This window comes from Chiloscyllium plagiosum, chromosome 1 (assembly GCF_004010195.1).
Source record: "Chiloscyllium plagiosum isolate BGI_BamShark_2017 chromosome 1, ASM401019v2, whole genome shotgun sequence".
Classification (NCBI taxonomy): domain Eukaryota; kingdom Metazoa; phylum Chordata; class Chondrichthyes; order Orectolobiformes; family Hemiscylliidae; genus Chiloscyllium; species Chiloscyllium plagiosum.
In genome coordinates this window covers 90,910,269-90,934,925 of record NC_057710.1, presented here as the reverse complement: position 1 = coordinate 90,934,925, position 24,657 = coordinate 90,910,269, and the positions used below count along the sequence as shown (strand labels likewise).

Below are 24,657 nucleotides of genomic sequence, written 5' to 3'. Positions count from 1 at the left end.
GAGAACAAAACACCAATAATATTTTAGCTTGATAAACTCTCATCAGACTTAGAGAAAGTTAGAGATGTGCCAGATTTTCATCAATAAAGATCTGGGACAGCATTGCCACTGCAGTAAACATTACGGCAAAGTGTTTCTTGCAGGAGAATGAGTTATTAAGGCTTGTAAACCTTTTATTAAATCCAAAGGTTCATTAGGCCACAGTTCAATAAGATCCTTCCATAAATACTTACAATATGGCATTTGACCTTGTATATTCCCAGAAGGAACTATAAATTATTTTAGGTTATGTTGGAAATAATTTCATTTTGCTTCACTCAGCTGCAAGTGATGAGTGCCTTCTGCTGGTTAACCCAGGTCTGCAGAGACAAGGTGCTGAAAAGAACACTTGTGTTTTCCCTTACCAAAGTTTACACAGACTGACTGCTGGCAGGTGCATAGGGATACTACAAATAGCAAAAAGCAATTAGGAATGGTTAACCTTTAGAAATGTGAAGCAAGACTGGAGTACTGATGGTAGCTTTTATTTCATTGTTATGTTTGAAAAGTGAGGTTTTCATTTATCAAAGCACTGACAAAGCACTTGGACTCTGCAGAAAGAGTTTAATTCCATACTGATTTTTTGGCTTTACTTTATAGATGGGTACACAACGGATGACATTGAATTTCAGTGGACAGGTGGTAACTATGCAGTCACAGGAGTAGAGAAGATTGAACTGCCGCAGTTTTCCATTGTCGAACACAAGCTGGTTTCAAAGCGAGCAGTTTTTGCTACAGGTAAGCCATTCAATTGGAAATAGAGGCTCCATCAATCATTTATGTTACTGAACTCCAGGGGTTCGTGGTTGTTAAAGACACAGAGGGATAGGAAATGCTCTGATTTGCACCCATTTTTCAGGCTTAGCATGAGTGTAGAGCAAAGCAGTTCACCTTTGGGATCTTTTGAGCAATCAGTGCTTGATGAGAAGGTTTCAGGCTTTCTTCATCCATGGTTCAATACTGGCTGCCAACTAAAAACAAATATTATTTCAAAATAATTGTGTGAACCCAGGAGTGTGGGAGATATCCATTCCTTCTAAACATCAGAGTCCCCTGCAGCAGAAATAGTCGCCATCTCACTGTTAGTTTTTCTTTTATTCATTCATGGATGTGGGCATCACTGGCTGGACCAGCATTTAGTGCCCATCACTAATTGCCCAGAGAGCAGTTAATTGTTAAACATATTGCTGTGAGTCTAGTGCACATGTAAGGATGGCAGATTTCCTTCCCTAAAGAACATTAATGAACCAGATGGGTTTTTCCTGACAATCAACAATAGTTTCATGGTCATCAATCAAATCTTATTTCGAGATTATTATTGAATTCAAATACCAACATCCAGAGTGGTGGGATTTGAACCTGAGTCCACAGAACATTATCTGGTCTCTGGATTAAACCCTGGATTAACTGATCTATTAATATGACTAGGCCATTGCCTACCCTGAAAAGTTATTTTAAGCAACGTGTTCAGACATGATATGGCACATATCTGGGGCAGGTGGGATTTGAACCTGGGCATCCTCAGCTCCAGAGGTAGGAGTCTACCTCGGCATCACAAGAGCCCTCTAAATGTAAACTTTTAAGGTGAATGTAATTAATAAATGTCGATGTTTTCATTGCATTTAGATGAACAAACTGAGATACATAACTAAAACCTCAGGGAAAAAAATAAGACGGGAGGATAATAAGATATAGATTGGCACTTGAGTTTAAAAGGCCATCTGCGTGCAGCACATTAAATAAAGTCAGGCAGACTCAGTTACAGATGTCCGATCCTCATCACCTAATCTTCCAATGTTCTCTATGCCTTGACACTGTTTTGTCTCCATATACAATAGGAAAAAATACCTGCTCCAAAACAGCTTCAGGAACATTTTGTTAATGTATTGGAACATAATTCAAGGTTGTTCATTCGATTTGAACATAATTGCACAATGTGTCATCCTCTTGTTCCTTTTGAATATTGACTGAAATACGTGTCTCTGAAAAAGAATTTGATTGTCTGAGAAAGGACTGACCTCTTTCCCGCTCCAAAGAAACAGAATAAAGAAAGTGAAAGAGAAAGAAAATATTATCGTTCTTTCGGATAATGGTCAGTCTTCCTCTTTTAAGCTTGCTAACTGTGAAATGCTTTTGCTTTTTGCAAAAGGAATAATCCAGAATATATATGAATATATCAACAATCCTGACAAAAGGAGGGAAAGTTGCATTGCCCTGGCATAAGCAATCTTCAAAGAGGTCAAGAGGGTGATAATGATGTAGATAATATTATGCCAGACCTGTTCCTATCAACATAACCATCTGCCACATTGAAAGGGGTGGGGAGGCAACCATTAAATACAGAAGCAGATGGAAGGTCAAAGGGAGGAAATGCCAATATCAGGTCAGCAGCTGCACATCCTTTGAACTTTCTTCACAGGAACATTTTTTTTTTAAATACTTCCATTCTTATTGTTACTGGCTGCTTCTCAGATCAGTATGAAGAAACTGAGCAACTGATTTACTTCAGGGCCACTAAAGCAATGCAAGACTGTACATATGTAAATTAAATGCCTGTTTCAGGTGAGATAGGAAATGCCTCTTCCAGTATGGTAGCCTAAATACGTTTTATTGATTGAACACAGGACTTTGTTTCCCAAGCTTGATATTTAAACTAAGATTCTGGATTAGTGGTGCTGGAAAAGCACAGCAGTTCAGGCAGCGTCCGAGGAGCAGTAAAATTGACGTTTCGGGCAAAAGCCCTTCAGCAGGAATACAGGCAGAAACTAAGATACCATTTCTACAGAAATATTTGCTTTATAATTCTGATTTATGTTTTTAAAATTATATTCGGTTTACTTCAACAAGACCTTATAGAGGTTTATAAAATCATGAAGGGCATAGCTCGGCATTTAAAAGGCATCTGGATGGGCACGGTGGCTCAGTGGTTAGCACTGCTGCCTCACAGCACCAGGGTCCCAGGTTCAATTCTAGCCTTGGGCGACTGTCTGTATGGAGTTTGCACATTCTTCCCGTGTCTGCGTGGGTTTCTTCCGGGTGCTCCAGTTTCCTCCCACAGTCCAAAGATGTATAGGTCAGGTGAATTGGCCATACTAAATTGTCCATAGTGTTAGATGCATTAGAGGGGAAATGGGTCTGAGTGGGTTACTCTTCGGAGGGTTGGTGTGGACTGGTTGGGCCGAAAGGCCTGGTTCCACACTGTTGGGAATCTAATCTAATAGGAAGGGTTTAGAAGGATATGAGCTAAGTGCTGACAAATGGGACTAGATTAGGTTAGGACATCTGGACGGCATGGGCGAGGAATCTCAAGGTTCTGAAGGGTCTATTTCCATGCTGTACACTCTATGACTCTACGTGGACACGTTTAGGAAGAAAAGAGACACAAAGGAGTTAGATGAGTGTTATTTGGCTGTGAATTGATTATAGCTTTATTGTGTAAGGGTATTATTTAGCTTCACCAAAATGTAAATGGTCTAGTTGATCTGCATTTGTACCTGACATTTCTTGAATGAGTGCATGATTATTATTTGAGATGTTATCAGTAGGTTAAATTAGGAGAACAATTTGCAACGACAACTATGATGACCAAATTCTGGATGAAGTTCCCCAATTTATTATGATTTCAGACGAATACACCAAACCATTAAGCTCCCAGGGAAGCAGGGATGATTTAGATTCCTTTGTTTATTCACCCACCACCTCAGTTGGTTGCAATATGGTTAATTTAAAAAGGATGCCTTCCTTTGTGAATACCTTTCTCCCAGTCTACATGAACTTGTGCTTTAAAAGGAACCAATTAAATCAGACTTCCTTAAATTAGCAAAGTGTGCATTTATTATTTACTGAACGCAATAAGTAACCTAACACACAGTTTAGAAGTAAAAGGTGATTCCAAAAGATGTCAGGAAAAAAATATATAGAGATCAGTCACAAAGAGCAAATACCTCCAGATGCATACTTTTTCTATTGGACAGGTTTCTGATCACCTGTGTTTCCTGTTTTTGCCAAACAAGTTTGAGCCTGTGAATACAAGCAGACCAACAATGAATTCAACCAGCTCCAGAGCTACAGCTCTTCACAAAATGGTCATTAGTATTCATTCAATGCTTATGAATGTAAAACAGATTCTCAATAATGATGATCATGAAACCCAATTGACGTGAGAGGTTCTGAGAATTTACCAAAAGTCTAACCCACTGTTGGGAAACTGCCCAATTAAGTTCCCCTCTGCCCATCCTTCTAAAAACTCCAAATAGGCTTAGGAAATTCCACCCAATGTTTCAGGCCAATGAGCTTTCATCAGTACTGAGCAACATAACATGTTATGAGCAAATAAAAGGTGGTGGGGGGCGGGGGGTGGGCACGAAGCACTAATGAAAACTCTGTGATGGGGTAGAGTCAACAAAAGCTTTCGTCGGTACAAAAGCAAATGGTGTGTTGTGATAATGGGCAAAGTAAAGCATTTGTCTTGAATCATTTATTTGTTTCATTTTTAGGTTCTTATCCAAGACTATCACTGAGTTTTCGACTGAAAAGAAATATTGGCTATTTCATCTTGCAAACATACATGCCCTCAATTTTAATCACAATTTTGTCCTGGGTGTCCTTCTGGATCAATTATGATGCTTCTGCTGCAAGAGTTGCATTAGGTATTTAAATAACCTTCAGCAATCCTGTTCTGTGCATGAGATATAACATATGAAAGTATATACGTGGGATGCAGTGATAGGGATCATAAAGTGATGGCCAGCCCAAGGGTGCAATATTGAGGCAAATTAAAGAGCCACATAAAATACCAGAAGCTGGTTTTACAATCTTCGGATACTTTTAAATGGACTGCAAAAGAGAGTGAGTGGTTTAAACAGCTGTTGGAGAGGACCCCTCTGGTTTATTAGTCTGGAGGTTATGTAACCAGTGTATAAATATACATCACAGTGCTGTGATTTAAATGACTGCCTACACTAGGAATTTCCATTTTATTGGCTCATTTGTGACTCAGCTGAAAGGCTAGTGAGATGAGGTGTATCAATCACAAGCTGGTCATATGTTGGTCTCAGTAGTGTGGGAAAGGGTGAGTCTTCATTGCAGGAACAATCTTCGCCTCCAGAGAATAGGATTTTGTTTGATAGATTGTGATCAACCTTAATTTAAAGTCCTATATTTTGTCCTTGTATTCAGTCATACGTTTATTTAATATTCTTAATACCAATAAAATAGCAAAAGTTTGGTGGCTTTTGGAAGCAGAGATGTCAAGTTGATTGAAGTATCAGGGCTTGTTTGAAGGGCAAGGCAAAATTGACAGTGTACCAACTGATGTTTTGCATACACAAAATAGAAAGTTGGCTCCTGAGTCCTGGCCATACCTTGCTGCCTACCAGAGGATCCCAGAAGAGCTACACTTTCCGCTCCCTCCTCCTACAATCTGCTGCAGTGATGTGAGGCTCTTACCACCAAGTCAGACATGATCCAAAAATGGGTCGGTTTCCACATGGATGCTGATGGCACTCAGCTCGAATCTGCCACATCTCTCTGAACTTGGCATTGCCTCTGTGTTGTTAGATATATTGTCCACTATCCAACCTTAGCCGTGCCATATTTCCCCATAACTAAATGTAGCGTCCCACACTGCGTGCTTTAAATTGTTGCAATTAATCCTAGCTCCTCCCCCAACTCTGACATTTTGTCTCAGTTTGAACCAGACTCTTTGCAAACTTGGTGGCTTATGAGATTCCCACTTTCAACCCCATATCTCCTTCATTACAGAAACTGTAATACTACCCATATCAAGTCGTACTTCAATTAGTCATGCATTTATCACCTTTAGTTTTGACTAATCCAATGGCATCCAAATATTGTCCAAGTAACAGCCAGACCACACAGTGCTGGGCATTGTCCTTAAAGAGAGAATCTGATTAAATTCTCTTGCCATTAAATGGCAATACTATTATGAAATACTTTACTATTTGACCAGAAACTTAACTGGACCTGTTATGTAAATTATCTTAATTGCAAGTGAAGGTCAGAAGCTGAGAATACTATAATAAGTAACATACCTCCAGGCTCCCCAAACCCTATCCATTATCTGCAATTGCAAGTCAGGAGTGTGATAGAATACTCTACTTGTCTTGATGAGTACAGCTCCAATAACACTCAAGACGCTCCACACTATCCAGGACTAAGAAACCTACTAGATTGCTACACCATTCATTAACATAAACAACCATTTCATCCATAACTAGTTCAGAGTATAACCAATGTATACCATTTACAAGATTTTTTTAATTTACTCATTTCCAATGAGTGTATTGCTAATTAGGCCAGCATTTATTGCCCATCCCTAGTTGCCCAGAGGATTGTTAAGAGTCAACCATGTTGCTATAGAGTCTGGAGTCAAATGTCAACAGGACCAGGTAAGGACGGCAGTTTCCTTACATAAAAGACATTTGTGAACCAGATGGATATCCCTGACAATTGACAATGGATTCATGGTCATCATCAGACTCCTAATTCCACATTTGTATTGAATTCAAATTCCACAGTCAATGGAATTCCCATCACATTGCCTGGGTCTCTGGATTAATACCACTTGGCCATTGCCTCCCCTGTACCTCAGCAACTTTCCAAGGTTGTTCTGACAGCACCTTCCGAACAATGGCTTTTACCACAGATAGGACAGGATTAGCAGATCCATGTGAACCTCACCATTGACAAGGTTCCCCCCAGTCTGGCTTGGAACTATCACACCATTCCTTCGTTGTCATAGAATCAAAATCTTGGACCTTCACTCTCAGCAGAGGTGTGTGTGTGTGTGTGTGTGTCGGTGTGTGTGTGTCGGTGTGTGTGTGTCGGGGTGTGTGTGCGAGAGTGTGTGCCTGTGTCTGTGTGTGTATCTGTGTATGTGTGTGTGTGTGTACCAGATGAACTACAAAGCAGTTGACTCACTGCCACCTTCTTAAGAGCAAATGGGTCTGGCCAATGAGTGCTGGCCTTGACAGTAATACCCTCATCTGAAGAAAAACATATTCAGCACCATTTGCAGATTTGAGTTTATCCAAACTCTGCTCCCTTCTATTCAGTCCAAAACCAAATCCAGCCTGTCCGTCATTCCTGGCATTTCACACCCTGCAGTTTCAAATTCCAAACTTTGGTTAAAATCTCTCAAACTGAAATGTCCTCAGCCTTCTTGTAATCTCTTTCAATCCTGTTATCTCCCCCCTCTGTTCCTCTGACAATGAGTTGATGCAATCTTTATCCCCTCACGCCATCACTGGCAGTTATGTCTTTGACCATCTGAGATCTCTGTCTATTCATCCCCTATTGTTTTCTAAGACCCTCTTTAAAACCCACTTTCTTTATTATGCTTTTGGCTACCACTTCTACTATCTCCATCTGATACAAAGATTATATTTCCGCAAAGCAATTTGAGATTTTTGTTTTATTTTAAAATTACCGTATCAGTTGCTTTTGTGTGCAGATGTCGTACTTTTTAAATATGGAATAGATGTAAGTAGATATTTTCTTCCAAGTTGCTTATTGATTTTTTTTCCAACATTTTACAGGAATCACAACTGTACTTACCATGACAACTATCAGCACTCACCTCAGGGAAACCCTTCCCAAGATCCCCTATGTTAAGGCTATTGACATTTACTTAATGGGTTGTTTTGTCTTTGTATTCCTGGCTTTATTGGAATATGCCTTTGTCAACTACATATTCTTTGGAAGAGGACCACAGCTTCAGAAGAAAGCAACTCAGAAACCAACACAGCCCCACACGAAAAGCAGACTTGGAACCAACAAAACTCAGGTAAACAAATTTAGACTTGCCAAGCAAGGCTGAGAGGTAAAATAAATTAGCTCCTTATTTTACATTTGTTTCCTATCTCTGCTGTAATTTAGAGTTTGAAGAATCATTATTAAGCATGTTTCTTCAGCTCTTAATTGGGGTGAGGTCTGGTTAGGGTCAAAACTAACAAGAGGAAATGGTGAAATTGAACATATCCCATAGCAAGTACTTCTCTTGTAAATTTTTATATATTCTTTCATCCATTAGGGTTACACATGAATCTATCATCAACTCATTCTCTTTGTTGCAAGCTGGTCAGAATTGATTATCCTTCTGGAACTTACATTTTACTTACCAGAATTCAATATATCAAGTCATCAATACATCAAAGATTTTCAACAAGCAGTTTTATTATCTCAGTCTAAATATCCAACTCCATTGTCCAAGGCAGCTCTGATATCGAGATTTGGAAATGCATATGCTCAGCAGCTACAGCTTACCATTTAGCAGCTGAAACTGTTTACTTACTGAATTTCAATTATTTCTTTCTTTTGTGTTCTAATGCTGTGACACTGCTAATGCTAGCACAATAATAGGGGTTGTACAACCCATTTTTCAAGTCTTCAACACATTGGCTTGAAACATTAACTGCATAATGTACACTACATCTTGATTGTGATCAGAATGTATAAGATTTTCTGATAGTCAGATGCCCAGATTCAAACCACAGTAGCATCTAATTGATTACCATCTTTGTTGAAATGTAAATCAGTTCTCTTTTTCATTTTCATAAAAGCCTGAATACTGCAGTGCCTCAATATATTACAGACACAATGTTTAAGACATTTGGATAAGATCATAAATAAGAAATGTTTGGAGGGATATGGGTCACATGTAAAGAGGTGGGACTAATTTATTTTGGAATTATGGTTGGCATGTACTGGTTGGAACGAAGGGTCTGTTTCCATGCTGTATGGTTCTATGACTCTACATTAAGCTACCATACCCATCTATTTGTATTGCTTGCCTTGAATATACCTAAATATTTTAAGACTAGAGAGACCTCTTGAAGAAGGTTACATAATCCAAAACAAAATATTGCTGTTAATTTTGACAGTCAATATTAGTAATTTGACTGGAGCACTAGCTAGTATTGAACTGAAATTTACAGTTTCAGAAAAAGAGAGGCTGGAGGGGATTGATGAAAAGCATATGACAAGTAATGAGTGTCTGAAAACCAGTCAAGGAGATACTGAAACAATGTCAAACAAATCTAATAACAGAAAGGAAAGGATCTAAAACAGAAGATTCAATGGAGTGCAAGAAGGCATGCCAGAAGTAGCACGTGCGTATCTAAAAATTAGATGTCAACTTGGTGAAATTACTTCACAGGACTATCTGCATGCCAAATAGCATAAGCGGCAAGTAATGAAAAGAGCTAAGGGATTCAACAAACAGTGGATCATATCTAACGTCTGCTGTCCTGCCACATCAGTTGTGAAGGATGATGAATGATGAAACAACTCTTTTGGAGGAGGAGGCTCCATAATATTAGATTAGATTACTTACAGTGTGGAAACAGGCCCTTTGGCCCAACAAGTCCACACCGACCCTCCGAAGAGCAACCCACCCAGACCAATTCCCCTCCATTTACTCCTCCACCTGACACTATGGGCAATTTAGCATGGCCAAGTCACCTAACCTGCAAATCTTTGGACTGTGGGAGGAAATCGGAGCACCTGGAGGAAACCCGCACAGACATGGGGAGAACGTGCAAACTCCACACAGAGAGTTGCTCGAGGTGGGAATTGAATCCAGGTCTCTGTGCTGTGAGGCAGCAGTGCTAACCACTATGCCACCGAGCCACTCAATCTTCAATATTGGAAGAACCCAGTGCATCAGCACCAAAGAAAAGGCTGAAGCATTTGCAGCAATCTATGGGCAGAAGTGCAGAGTGGATGATTCATCTTAACCTCACCTGTAGTCCCCAAGATCACACATGTCAATATAAACTAATTTGATTCACTCAATATGATATCAAGAAATGACTAAAGACATTGCATAGTGCAAAGCTTATAGACCCTGACAACATTGCAGCAAAATTGATGAAGACTTGTGCACCAGAACTAGCAGTATCCCTAACCAGGCTGTGCTAGCATAGGTACAATACTGCCATCTCTCCAGTAATATGAAAAATTGCCCAGGCATGTCCTGTATACAGAAGACCAGGATAAATCCAAACAGGCCAATGTTGTCTGGTTCCTCTTTAAATAAGTTGCAAACAACTTCAACCAGAATGTTATGAATGATTATGCCCGGGTGTCCCACAATACCGAAGCAGTCAAATCAATACAAGCTCAAGCCGGTACCAAAAGCAAAACATTCTCACTTTATTAGGAACAAATTTAGAATATCTTTAACAATAAGCATACTACCCCAAATCCTACTTGGCCCCTTAAGGCTACAGTACTTCCTGAGTCATTGTAAATTTACACAGTCGCGCTCTCTGTGACTCTGGCTCTGGGTCTGTGAAGCTGCTTTCTACCTCTCTCTCCCTCTGGATGGTCAGCTGGTCTCTGCTCTTGCTATGCTGATCTCCTCAGAAGACCTCAGACAATTCCAAGAAAGGTTCCAAGAGAGAGCTAAGCAGGTGAACCCTATTTTTATACCTTTTAGATGTGTTTTTTTGGACATTTCTGTAGTTCTGACGAATCAGGGAGATATACTTAATAGTTTGAAACAAGAGTCAATCATTTAGATCAAGAGATGAATGAGCTCAGGGCTTTTGCTTGAAACGTCGACTCTCCTGCTTCTCGGATGCTGCCTAACCTAATGTGCTTTTCCAGCACCACATTCTCAACTCTAATCTCCAACATCTGCAGTCCTCACTTTTGCTTACTCAATCATTTAGATGGCATGCTACGGTCAGTTTGTTTGTGTCGCAGGACCTGGTGTCTTTTTATCTGGGCTGTCCTTAGTTTAATGGATAAATTGTTGGGGGTGGCAGTGCAGACTAACTGATGCCTATTACATTATGCTAATGTCATTAGCAACTGGCTGCTGTGTTTGCACTCTAGTATGTGGGCTTTTGTGATTTCAGTTTTTCACTTGGCCAATGTACCCAGCATCCCTTGCTGTTTGGCCAAGTTGACAATCTATCTGTGTTTTAGCAGCAAGGAAGCTGCTACACCAATTACCAATCCATCAGACTACCTTTTATCATCAGTAAAGTAATGGAAGATGTCATCAACAATGCTTTCAGTTTGGGTTCTGCTAGAGCCACTCAGCTCCTGACCTCATTATAGCCTTGGTTCAAACATGGACAAAAGAGATGATGAGAGAGTTACAACACTTGACATCAAGGCTGACTTTGACTGAGTTGACATCAAGAATCCCTAGCAAAACTAGAATTAATGGGAATAAGTGGAAAAACTCTTTGTTGGTTGGAGACATACTTGGCACATAGGAAGATTTGTCAATGGAAGTGGGCAATTAAAAGACCAAATGGAAGATAAGGTTTCAAACATAATCGACATCTTAAATGATGGCAGAAACCAGCATATCGGTGCAAAAGATAAGGTTGAAACATTAGCAAGAATCTTCATTCAGAAGTACCAAGTGGATGATCCATCTCAACCTCCTCCCGAGGTCCCCTGCATCACAGATGTCAGTCCTCAGGCAATTTAATTCATTCCACTTGATATGGAGAGCAAGTTGAACTCACTGATACAACGTAAAGTCTAATTTATAGATGTCACCATCTAGACGATAATGTTTTTATCATGTTCAGTGCCATTTAGAGTTCTTTAGATACTGAAGCAATTCATGCCTCTATGCAACAGGTCCTGGACAATGTTAATGTTTGGCCTGATAAATAGCAAGTGACATTTACATAATATCAGTGCCAGTAAATGATCACCTCCAACAAAATAATTTCACCATTTCTCTCTTTCAATGGCATTACCATTGCTGAACTGCCACCATCAATATCTTGGGAAGCACTATTGTCAGAAACTGATCTGAACTAATTACATAAATACTGTGGCTGTAGGAGCAAGTCAGAGGCAGAAAATCCCTCTATTTGATATTCACCTTCTGTCTCTCCGAAGTACGTCTATCATGTACAAGGACAATGTAAAGAATTTGCTGGAGTGCCTGGATGAATGCTTTCCAAAATACTCAAAATGCTTGATATTATGCAAAACAGAAGAACAAACTTGATTGCCACTCCATGCACCGAATTAAACATTGACACCATCCACCAGCAGCAGCGGTATATACCTTTAAAAGGTACAACTGATGCAAATCACCAAGGCTTCTTCGACAGAACTTTCCAAACTCATGAACTTTGCAATGAGGGAGAACAGTGTGCAGCTAATACATGGGAATACCACCACATTTACATTCCCCTCCAAGGCATGCACCATCTTGAGTTCAAAATATATCACTGTTTCTTCATGGTTGCTGAATCCAAACCCAGGAATTCTCTCTCCTCTCAGCAGCAAGGTACCTACACCACATGGACTGCAGTGGTTCAAGATGACACCACCACCTTCTCAAAGGCAATTAGCAGTAGGCAATAAATGCTGGCATTGCCAGCAACACTCACACCCCAATAACAAAAAATTTAAAAAGGTTTAACATATCACAGGTATAATGAAGACATTTAAACTTAATCCACCCATCTGCAGATTGACTGGATCAGGTAAAATGCTGCTTTATCACACCAGCTGATTTTCTTCTCTGTTGAAGTCAATGAAAACATTAGGTGGAACAGAACACCAGTGATCCATCTGATCCCCATGATTTCCGGTCAGGTGAGGCGAGTTAAAATTACCAGCATGTTTTCCACTGGCTGTCTTGTAAATGGAGTCAGTGATATTCTAAAGCAAGAGAACAAAAATGCAGTTAAGATTAATTTGTCATTGAAAGACATTTCTATGTAAGCTTCAGCCTTGTTTTTATTGTACAATACATTTTCAGAGCACCAAGCTAAAGAAGTAATTACATCTATTAATTTTGCTTTTTACAGTGCCTTTTATACATTTACTTGGTTGTGTTTTATCTTAATGAAATGTGCCTTACTGCCATTAACCAAGATTTGGTTAATCCATTTATGTATAGAACATAGAATATCACAGCACAGTAAAGGCCCATCATCCTTCGATGATGCACCGACCTATGAAACCAGCCAGAAGCCCATCTAACCTACACTATACCATCTTCGTCCATATGCCTATCCAATGACCATTTAATGACCATGGGCGGCACGGTGGCACAGTGGTTAGCACTGCTGCCTCACAGCGCCAGAGACCCGGGTTCAATTCCCGCCTCAGGCGACTGACTGTGTGGAGTTTGCACGTCCTCCCCGTGTCTGCGTGGGTTTCCTCCGGGTGCTCCAGTTTCCTCCCACAGTCCAAAGATGTGCAGGTCAGGTGAATGTGGACTTGTTGGGCCGAAGGGCCTGTTTCCACACTGTAAGTAATCTAATGTAATTGTATTTCAGTGTTCAAACGGTTAATGTAGATTATAGTTGGAAAGTACATCTTTATGTAACCTTTTAAAGGCAGCTTGGTCCTGATGTAAGTGTTGAGGCAGTGTACAATTCCATGGATGACTTCATGCTTGATGACAGACTGGGAGTTGAGCTAATCATATCCAGTTACTGTAATTACACTGAAATGACATTGCGACCATATGTTTGTAAAGCTATACAATTGTCAGAGTGTTCAAGGTGAAGCTTGTATATATGTCTTGTTTTAAGCTGTTTTTCTAGTCATCACTGCTATAGCATCTTGCCATTTAGTTACAATTTGTTGATTCTATTTGCATCCATAGTGCTTCATGGCTTTTTCCAAATTAAGACCAATTTAGGGTGTTCAGATAAAATCTACACAACCACCAAAATGCAATAGTTCCGCAGTTAAATTACAATTAAAAATGGCTTTCCTCAAAAGAAAATTCTAGCTGTTACATTTTTAAAATAATTTACATTTCATATAAAATTAACGTCAGCCTCCTCGTGGAAGATCGTGTGGTTATTACTAAGATGTACAAGACTTACAATATTTGTAAGCAAAGCTTTGTCAGAGAATGATTGGGAGGATGATGAAGGAGTTTTTAAAACATTTCATAACAAAGATAAGTAAGAGAGTAAGATACATCAACTACAATCTTCAAAAGTGAATGTTCATTGTTCAGTGCAGCCTTACATCATTTAAGACATGTTCCTGAATGTTTTATCCACAGGAGGTGAAAGACATTACTTCTGATATTGTTCAAATTGAATTGAATTAGCTTTATTGTCACATGTACTCAAATGAGTTACAATGAAAAGCTTATAAATTGCCACTTACAGCGTCATCTTAGTCACAAAGGTACAGTCCTTAGTTACAGATTAGAGAAACGAAAAAAACAGTTACATTGCAGCTATACACAGTATAACCATAGAGCAGAAAAACAAGCAAAGTTACAATGACAAACATCACAGTTTGTCTCCAAAGGCTCTCTGTAGTAGACTAGCGCAGGGGGGCCTCCACCTGGTCTGACCCATTGGCTGCTGCCATACTCTGCACTGGGCCTCTGGTCGCTGGCATCCTCGCTCCGGGCACTGGTGTCTCTGCTGACCCATTTCTAGCATCCATTTTTTAAAAATATGTACATATTTTTAATTCTTTACATAAAATACATTCAAAACTCACTGGCAATCATTGCATCTAATCCAATATTGATCTTCCTTTGAAGTCCGTCAGTAAAATATTGAGGTGTAATTCTTGATAGGAAGAGTATGTGCCACGTTCAGATAGTGAGAGATAGCTGTAGTCCTTCCATAAATAATAATTTATGAGTCCCTAGTCCCTTACAGTTTGCTGATGCATTGATTTATCAAAATGGGGATCATGGTTTCAGTTTGGGAACCACCTATGTTCAATGATTTCCAAAATTTTGCATACTATTTGTAAACAGTAGCTGGCAAACTTAAAACACTTCAATTATTGACCATATTCCCCAGTCTGACAAACATTTACACTAACTTACATTTCTAGTCTTGTTTCTGAATTTAAAAAATCTAATTTCAACTGAGCAAACATTGAATTAATCCAATTGAGATAAGTATAATCTTTCTATAAAATGATCACTTGCACAATAATGCAAGAAGAATGTAATATTTCTGGACAAATACTGGGTATTTTCATTCACATTTAATTTTTAATGAACATAGATAGTAGAGAGTGCAGTATTTACCAGCTTAAGGCTCATTAAAAATTGTGGGAAAACTGTAAAACATCACACATATTTATTTTGGTCTTTCAAATCCTCAGACAGAAAAATAATTGAGAATTACTTACTTCTGGTTTCCATTTTACCAAAAGACTATTTACAGAATGTAAACCTTTCCTAAGGCTGTTTTCATCCAGTGAAGTATGAATGATGTTTACTTTCATGTAGATATCCTGTGTATGGTTGTTTTTGCTACTAATGAATATTCATATGAAATAACATCACAGCAGTTACCGAATGCATGTTGTATGTCGATATACCAGAACCATTGCTCTTGATGGTTCAACCCAAGGCAGTAGTTTGAAAAAAAAACCAAATTAATCATAGATAATGGAGTTTTTCCTTCACTGAGTGAATTGCTGTGATTGCATTTTATATTTTAATAAATGGAACAAACAGGGATATTGTTGAATTGAATCTTGACACAAATATTTTTATTCCGTGCTCTGTAGCTAAATCAATATTTTTCTAAGCTTTATAAAAGATAAAATTAAATTCCTTCAAGTAGGTCAACTGTTTAAAAGCCAAGATTGATTTTGCTAGAATCCACAATGCCTCAGTCTACCTAATCAAGCCTGCTGATAGATGTAATTGAACATGATTTTACTTCTGGATAGTGCTCTTTAACAATGGAAAGGATCCTCACTTGTCCCAGCAAAGGAAAGAAAATACAAACTTCTGTATTTCCACAGAATCCCTACTTGGATGCTAACTTTTTTCATTGAATCCCTACAGTGTGGAAACAGGCCCTTCAGCCCAACAAATCCACACTGCCCCGTGGAGGGTTAACCCAACCAGACCCATTCCTCTACATTTAGCCCTGACTAATGTACCTAACCTATACATCCCTGAACACTATGGGCAATTTAGCATGGCCAATTCATCTCACATGCACATGCACATGCACACAGTGGGCAGAAACCGGAGCACACAGAGGAAACCCACACAGGGAGGAGGATTGGTTAAAGATGGGTAATCTCACATACAGAGACTCTGAATATGTTATTTTTGCTTTCAACGGTTTTTTATTATTTATTCTTCATATATTTTGCAATTACAGAATAGTAGTCCTTAGTCACAAATGAAAGGCATTGTCTGCTGACAGTCAATACTTGCTCGACAAATGTCTTTCTACCAGTTAAGAATATATTATTTCAGTGAAAGCTGTTGGAATCCTTTTCAGACTAAAATATAATGTTCCTAAGTGCACACATTCTTGATCACCATAGCTACTGGATATGAAAAACGTTGAAGACTGAAATCTATTTTTGCTCCTTAATAACAGGTTGTTCCACACAGATGAAAGAATTCTTCAAGTCTGACAATTGTCAATTAAAGCTCTCCACTGCACATCTGCGTGTGCTGATCTGATTTTTTCCAACACAGCTAGGTTAAGAATCAAGACACTTTCCACCATTTAGGCAGATCAGTGCTTGTTCACTTCTTAAGAAGGCTAACAAGATAGTTCCTATAAATATGTCATCACCAGTAAAAAGACACCTTCTCAAGGATCTCAGGGGGTCTTTAGCTACGACCTTGGTGCCAGCTGTGTATTAAGAGTAACAAACACTACTTTGGGATGGGCCTAGTTACATATTTAATATTGGTGCAAGCTCAATGAGGCATTTTCATTTGAATGTGATGCATTGTTATTGATCTTGAGATAGAAAAGATAAGGTCAAACGATAGTTCAATGAGATTTTGGGCTAAAGTTTCCCGACATAAGTGTCAATTTGGGAGTTTCATGGAGAGTTTCTCTCCAGGAGTTCCAGCACATGTTCTCATGTGATCTTACAAACCTCACCTCAGTAAGGATGTATTACACCTCCAGGGCGCCACTCGCATGCTGTCATGCACTCACCAGCCACGGAAGTACAGACTGTCCCTGGAATCTTCCAGGTCTCCTCTCACAGTTGAAACTGGAAGCTCTCTCTCCCTCTCTCCTTCTGCCCTTCTAATTGCAAAAACTGTAAGCTGCCTGTGTCATTGTTTACTGTTTGTACTAAGGGATTTGTGTGTTGGGACCGTTGCAAGTATTTTCAGAACAGCATCATTAAGTTGAGTTTGGATAGGATAAGTTATCCAGTATTCTGTTTTTGGTTCTTTGTGTTTCATTCCATGATTTTGTAAGTAAATTTTGTTTGTTTAAAACTTGGCAGTCGAACCAACTAATTTATTTTGGGAATATCCACTATATACCTAGCTAAAACAAATAGCAAATTTACGGTTTGGGCTACCTGCTTAAAAATGTTTTGAGGGGTCTGGCCTAGTTCATAACAGATTGGGAACTCTTTGCGGGATTTAAACAGCGGGTGGTAGGCGTTAGTGTCTTTTATTTCGGGTGTTTATTTGGTTGGTTTAAACAGCGCTCAGATAGCAATGGCTCTTTCAGTCACCAAGGAGGTTCTGAAGGTGGAAGAAGTGACCTTTGGGGTTTTACAAAAGGCAAATGAGACCAAGCTGCAGGAATTAGTAGACAAGCCGGAGTTGACGTTACCTCCTAATGTGAGGAAAGATTAGATGATTGCAGCAATAGCTCAGCATATAAGCTTGCTGGAAACACCATCAAGATCTGTAGAGATGGTAAGAATTCAATTGCAAATTAAGCAGCTTGAATTAGAGGCGAGAGATAAGGTAAGGGCAACAGAAATTAGACAGTTTGAGTTACGATTAAAATCGGAAGAGAAAGAAAAAGAACAAAGGGCTTTCGCAGATGAGAGAGAAAAAGAGAGAGTATTTGAACTTCAGAAATTGACACAAATAGGGAAGTCAGCTTAAAAGGCTGGAGATGAAGGCTGAAAGTAAGATTAGTAATGAACAGAGTGAGGATGAGCAAGCCCCTGGTAGTTAAAAGCCTGGTGAGAAACTGATTAAGTATGTTCAAGCATTACCTAAATTTGATAAGAAGGATGTGGAAGCCTTTTTCATCTCAATTGAAAAAGTGGCTTAATAAATGCAGTTGCCAGTCACCATGTGAGTTTTGTTGATCCAAACCAAACTTGTAGCTAGACTAGTGAGGTATTTACATCCCTATCAGAGGAGGGTTATCTGGGGAGTATGCAGAGGTGAAGAAAGCTATCTTGAGTATAAATGAGCTTGTACCAGAAGCCTGCAGACAAGGTTTCAGGAATCTAAGGAGGGACCCTGGTCAAACCGATATTGAGTTTGAAAGGATCAAGCAAAGTAATTTTGATAGGTGGATAACACCATTATAAATAGAGCAAACTTACAATGCCCTTAGAGAGACAATTATTTTGGAGGAGTTCAAAAATTCACTCCCTGACATAGTGCGAACACGTGTGGAAGAGCAGAGAGTTAAAACAGTAAGGTTAGCAGCTGAAGTGGCTGATGACTATGAGCTGGTCCATAAAACACAGTTCGGCTTCATGAATCAATTTCAATCCATTGGGGATTGAAATTGGGCCAAAGAGAAATCCTCACGTGAAATGGGTAAGGTAGGTCTCAGGGAAGATCATAAGGATAATTTACCACAGGGTAAAAAGGAAGCCCTTGAAGGTAAAAAGCTCCAGTGTTTTCATTGCAATAAAGTAGGTCACATGAAATCATAGTGTTAGTGGGCTAGGAAAAGCACAGGAAAGCCAGACGTGGGAAAGCAGGACAAGTGGGAAAGCAGGACAAGTCTGGGAGTTGTGTTGGAATGGTAACAGAAAGCACAGTGAAATCTTGAAAGCTGTATCAGAGTGCACAAGATGATCAGTGTCTGGTTAAGGAGGAATTGCCAGAACTGCTTAAAAAATATACCTGCAAAGGTAAAGTTTATTCACATAGGCTAGGAATAGCAGGTAAAGAGGTTACAATATTAAGAGACACAGGATCCTCTCAATCTGTGATGCTGAAGGATGAGGAGATATGTACCCCCGGAAAGACTATTGCCAGAAAAGGTACTGGTAACAGGAATTCACGGTGAGACAAAAAGTGCTCTTTTATGTAAAGTGAGGTTAGAGTGTCTAGAGCTGAAAATGTGTTGCTGGAAAAGCGCAGCAGGTCCGGCAGCATCCAGGGAACAGGAGAATTGATGTTTCAGGCATAAGCCCTTCTTCAGAGTGTTTAGAGAAGAGTGGAGCATTTGTGGTAGGAGTACTGGACAAACTCTTAGCTCCAGGAATACAATTTGTCCTTGCGAATAATATAGCTGTTTCACTGGTAGGCGTGCTGTTTACTATAGTTGAAACACCAATGGAAACTCAGGCAACTGAAGCAATGCAGGATTCTTATCCGGATATCTTCTCTGATTGTGTAGTAACAAGGTCACAGAGTCAACAGTTGAAGGAAGAGAGATCACAGAGTACAGATAAGGAAGCTAAAGTAGCATTAGCAGAGACTGTGTTCAATCAGTTAGTTGAGATAAAACAGGAATAAATAAATAATCATGCAAATATCTTTAGCTCTGCAAAACTCATTGAGTTGCAGCAGAAAGATGAAAATTTAAAACAGTTGTTTGAAAAGGCATTTACAGAGAAGGAGTCTGAATGCAACTCTGTGTTATTACCTGAAAAATGATGTCTTAATGAGGAAATGGAGACCGTTACATATTCAAGCAGATGAGAAATGATGCAACAAATGGTTTTGCCAATGGGGTATAGAAAGGAGGTGTTGCAAATGACGCATTAGCTACCACTTGGAGGGCATTTAGGAGTGAGAAAAACACAGGCTAAAATACAAAGACATTTTTACTGGCCTGGACTGCACAAGGATGTAGTTGAATTTTGCCAGATGTGTCATTCATGTCAGCTTATTGGTAAACCACAGGCAGTAATAAAACTGCACATTCCAGCATTTAAGGAACCTTTTACAAGAGTCTTAATTGATTGCATAGGTCCCCCACCTCACACAAAAAGTGGGAATCAGTATTTGTTAACAATAATGGATAGATCAACGCGATTCCCAGAGGCCATTCCATTATGCAATTTCACAGCTAAAAGGATTGTAGAGGAATTAATCTTTTTTTTAAGAGATACGGACTACCATTAGAGATGCAGTCAGATTGAGGTCAAACTTCACATCCAAACTATTCAAGGAAGTTATGGACAGCTTGGGCATAAAGCAGTTCAAATCTACTGTCTACCATCCAAAATCACAGGGAGCACTAGAAATGTGGCATGAAACCATGATGAAGGCTTATAGCCAGGATTATCCAGATGATTGAGATAAGGGAATTCTGTTTGTCCTTGTTACAATCAGAGATACACCAAATGAATGGTCCAAATTCAGTCGAATTCAATTAGTTTTTGAGCATGAAGTGAGAGGACCATTAAAATTGATCAAAGAGAAATTACTAAGTCAGAATTCAGAGACCACCCATTTGGATTATGTGTTAAAGTTTAGAGGATGATTAAATAGAGCTGGGGAGTAGGCTAGTCAGCATTTAAAAGTACACAGCATACAATAAAACAGGAAGCGGACAAGAAATCAAAAATTCACAATTTTGCTATCGGGGATAACGTATTGCTGTTACCTCCTGTAATAGTTGAATCTTTAGATTAGATTCCCTACAGTATGGAAACAGGCCCTTCAGCCCAACAAGTCCACACCGAAGAGTAACCCACCTAGACCCATTCCCCTACATTTACCCCTAACTAATGTACCTAACCTATACATTCCTGAACACTGTAGAAAATTTAGGATGGCCAATACATTCCTGAACACTGTAGAAAATTTAGGATGGCCAACTCACCTGACCTGCACATCTTTGAATTGTGGGAGGAAACCCACACAGACACAGGAAGAATGTGCAAACTCCACACAGACAGTCACCAAGGTTGAAATTGAACCCAGGTCCCTGGGGCTATGAGGCAGCAGTTCTAACCACTGAGCCACCATGCCACCCTAAAGCAAGGTTTAGTGGACATTATCAAATCAAAAGGAAATTAAGCGAAGTGAGCTACTCAATGAGGACTCCAGGCAGGAAGAAAATCACAGAGAGTGTCATGTGTGATGATGCTCAGAAGGTATTTTGACAGGGAAGGAAAGCAAGAGGAGAAGGTAAGCAAGAGGAGAAGGTGTTCATGATTACAGCACAGAAGGAAGAACCAAGTTCAGAGGATTCTGAGTTAGACATTCCTCACATCAAACTGGATAATGAGGAAGTTATCAAAAATGGGGATAAATTATTGAGTTACCTTCCTGAGAAAAATTGAAATGACCTGAAAGAGTTATTACGATCACATGGGGAGACATGTGGAAATAAATTGGGAAGTATGAACTTAACTGTGCATGACGTAGACATAGGAATTGCTGTTCCAATTAAGCAACATCCTTATAGGCATAACCCTCTAAAGTTGGCACAGGTTCAGACTGAGTTGGACACATGCTCTAAGATGGCATAGCTGAAGTGAGTTACAGTGACTGGAGCTCACCCATAGTCATGGTACCCAACGGTTATGTGTGGACTATTGCAAAGTCAATGCAGTTAAAAAAATTGATGCATATCCAGTTCCACGGTTGGAAGACTGTGTTGAAAAGGTGGGACAAACAACTTACATTTCTAAGTTTGATTTGCTCAGAGGCTAATGTCAAGTACCTCTGTCAAAAAGAGCAAAGGTAATTTTGGCTTTCGTAACGCCAAATGAAAGTGAGGACTGCATTTATTGGAGATTAGAGTCAAGTTTAGAGTGGTGCTGGAAAAGCACAGCAGGTCAGGCAGCATCTGAGGAGCAGGAGAATCGACATTGCCCAAAATGTTAATTCTCCCATTCCTCAGATGCTGCCTGACCCGCTGTGCTTTTCCAGCACCCCACTACCGATTCTGATCTCCAGCATCAGCAATCCTCACTTTCTGCTACGTATCAGTTTAAACTCATGCCATTTGGTATGAAAAACGTTCAGACCACATTTCAGATATTAACTAATAAGGTCATTGGTGTATTACCCAACTGTGTGGTGTATATTGATGACCTGGTGATTTTTAGTCATTCATGGAAGGAACATTTACAAAATTTATTGGATTTGTTTGAGCGACTTGGTGGTAAACCGAGCTAAAAGTGAATTTGCCAAAGCCCAAGTAACCTTCCTGGGCCATGTTATTGGACACGAACAAATGGCCCCACTGAATGCGAAAACAAAAGTAATTGGGGAATTTTCCTGGACAAAAAGAGCAGTACTACGTTTCCTGGAATTGAGTGGATTTTACCGAGGGTTTGTGCCAAATGTTCGCAGTGTGGCTGCTCCACTCACTGAATTTCTAAAGAAAGGCAAGAAATTTCAGTGGACAGTGGACTGTCAGAAGGCGTTTGACAGCCTGAAGACTGTGTTAACCACTGCCCCAGTATTAGCCACACTTGATTACACAAAGCCTTTCAAGATGGCTAGCGATGCCAGCGATGTGAGGGTTGGTGCGATGCTCTTGCAGGAAGCCAATGAGAAGATAGAAAGACCTATCAAATATTTCCCCAGGTAGTTGAATGTTCATCAGCAGAAATAATCGATGGTTGAGAAAGAGGCTTTAAACTTGGCATTGGCATTACAATATTTCAGTGCTTATCTTACCAACAACATATCTGAGACAATCGTATACACTGATCATAACCCATTGAAGTATGTGGAGAAATTTAAGAGCAATAATGCCAGACTGTTTGGAATGAACTTGTTATTACAGTGATTAAGTTTGAAAATTGTGCATGTAGCAGGATGAGAAAAAGTGATTGCCAACACATTGTTAAGACTTGAATGAGAAATAGTGACATTCTGTGGTGGGATACAGTTAACGTTTGTAATTAATGAATGTATACGTAGCTTTAAAATACTAATCTATTTTTAATTTTTGAGGGGTTTTGAAAAATGAAGCCATCTTTGGATATTGATGGTTCACTTTTTTAAAGGGAGGAGGTGTCATGATGCTAGTGTTTTACAAGGTTACTATGTCCTTGAGTTTTTTTCAGAGAGGGGGTAATCTGATGAAGGAGCGACACTCCAAAAGCTAATTCTTCCAATTAAACCTGTTGGACTATAATCTGGTGTTGTGTGATTTTTAACTTTGGAAAAACTGGTCAAGTCAAAGGGGTGTGGCCAGCTCTCTCACTGTGCAGTTCAATTCAGTTCAGGGGTTAGTTGAGTAAGAGTCTCAGTTGAAACTGGAAGCTCTCTCTCTCCTTCTGCCCTTCTAATTGTGAAAACTGTAAGCTGCCTGTGCCATTTTTACTGTTTGTGCTAACGGATGTGTGTATTGGGACTGTTGCTAATATTTTCAGAACAGCATCATTAAATCAGGTTTGGATAGGATAAGTTATCCAGTATTCTGTTTTTGGTTCTTTGTGTTTCATTCCATAATTTTCCAAATAAATTTTGTTTGTTAAAAACTTGGCAGTTGAACTAGCTAATTTACTCTGGGAATATCCACTATACACCTAGCTAAAACAAATAGCCTATTTACAGTCTAGACTACCAGTTTAAAAGTGTTTTGAGGGGTCTGGCCTACTCCATAACACCTGGTATACTGATGATCACAGATGACTTTTACATTGACTGAATGTAGCTCTTTTCTGGTGATAAAGTCAGCCGCAGCAAGGGCTTCTAACCTGCTGCGCTTTTCCAGCAACACATTTTCAGCTCTGATCTCCAGCATCTGCAGTCCTCACTTTCTCCTTCTAATACAACCGCCATGCACCTGCAATAGCTTTCGCATCAGACATGCTTGCCATCTGGGTTCTTTCTGTTACCTGAGAAAATAGCAACTTGTTTATAAATGGGGTGTGATTAGTTAATAATAAGATGTTTTGACTGGGAAACACAATCATACTAGGACAGGCTAAACAAAGAACAGCAACGAAATTCCTGGAAGCAAGATACTCAGCCTCAGACTTCATGAACAAACATTGACCTGGGCCCAATGTACAAACCGCAGCAATGGAAAACCAGAACCTCCACCAACCGGAAACAGCTCAAACTGAACTACATCAATTCAAAGCAGAACAGTACAGCAGCACTTCAAAGGAGGCAACACAGCTCTGGTGATGTCACCTAGAAAGGGGATGAAGCATCTGCCAACAAACCCACCAGCTCGGCGAGCAGACCAACAACAAATGCCCCTCACTGTGCACGATCGAGATCCTCTTCATGCTGTTGAAATCTGATGCCAAAAATCAAACTTTTTCTCTTGACATCGAGAATCTCATTTTCCAATCTCCCCATCCTTTCTCAAATGTCTCAGCACTGTCAACATTATTCAGGGCCTATCCCCCCTAGTCCAGGAACTCCCCACATACGTTCGAGCCTCCACCTCCTCCAAGACTTCCGTTTCCCCGGCCCCCAACGCCTCATCTTCACCATGGATATCCAATCCCTCTCCACCTCCATCCGCCATGACCAGGGCCTCCAAGCCCTCCGTTTTTCCTCTCCAGACGTCCCCAACAGTACCCTTCCGCCGACACTCTCATTCGTTTGGCCGATCTGGTCCTCACCCTTAACAATTTCTCCTTTGAACCCTCCCACTTCCTCCAGACCAAAGGGGTGGCCATGGGCACACGTATCGGCCCCAGCTATGCCTGTCTCTTTGTTGGCTACGTAGAGCAGTTGATCTTCCGTAATTACACCGG

General features: G+C 39.9%; 1 protein-coding gene across 1 annotated transcript in view; it reads left to right on the top strand.

The window, feature by feature from the left end:
• Nucleotides 1–24,657, top strand: part of gabrb1 (gamma-aminobutyric acid type A receptor subunit beta1) — a 286,470-nt gene that overhangs the window by 236,083 nt on the left and 25,730 nt on the right. The window contains exons 7-9 of the mRNA XM_043691745.1: nucleotides 640–777; nucleotides 4,536–4,688; nucleotides 7,599–7,846. Of these exons, the coding sequence (XP_043547680.1) occupies nucleotides 640–777; nucleotides 4,536–4,688; nucleotides 7,599–7,846 (539 nt within the window). The remainder of the gene's footprint in view (nucleotides 1–639; nucleotides 778–4,535; nucleotides 4,689–7,598; nucleotides 7,847–24,657) is intronic.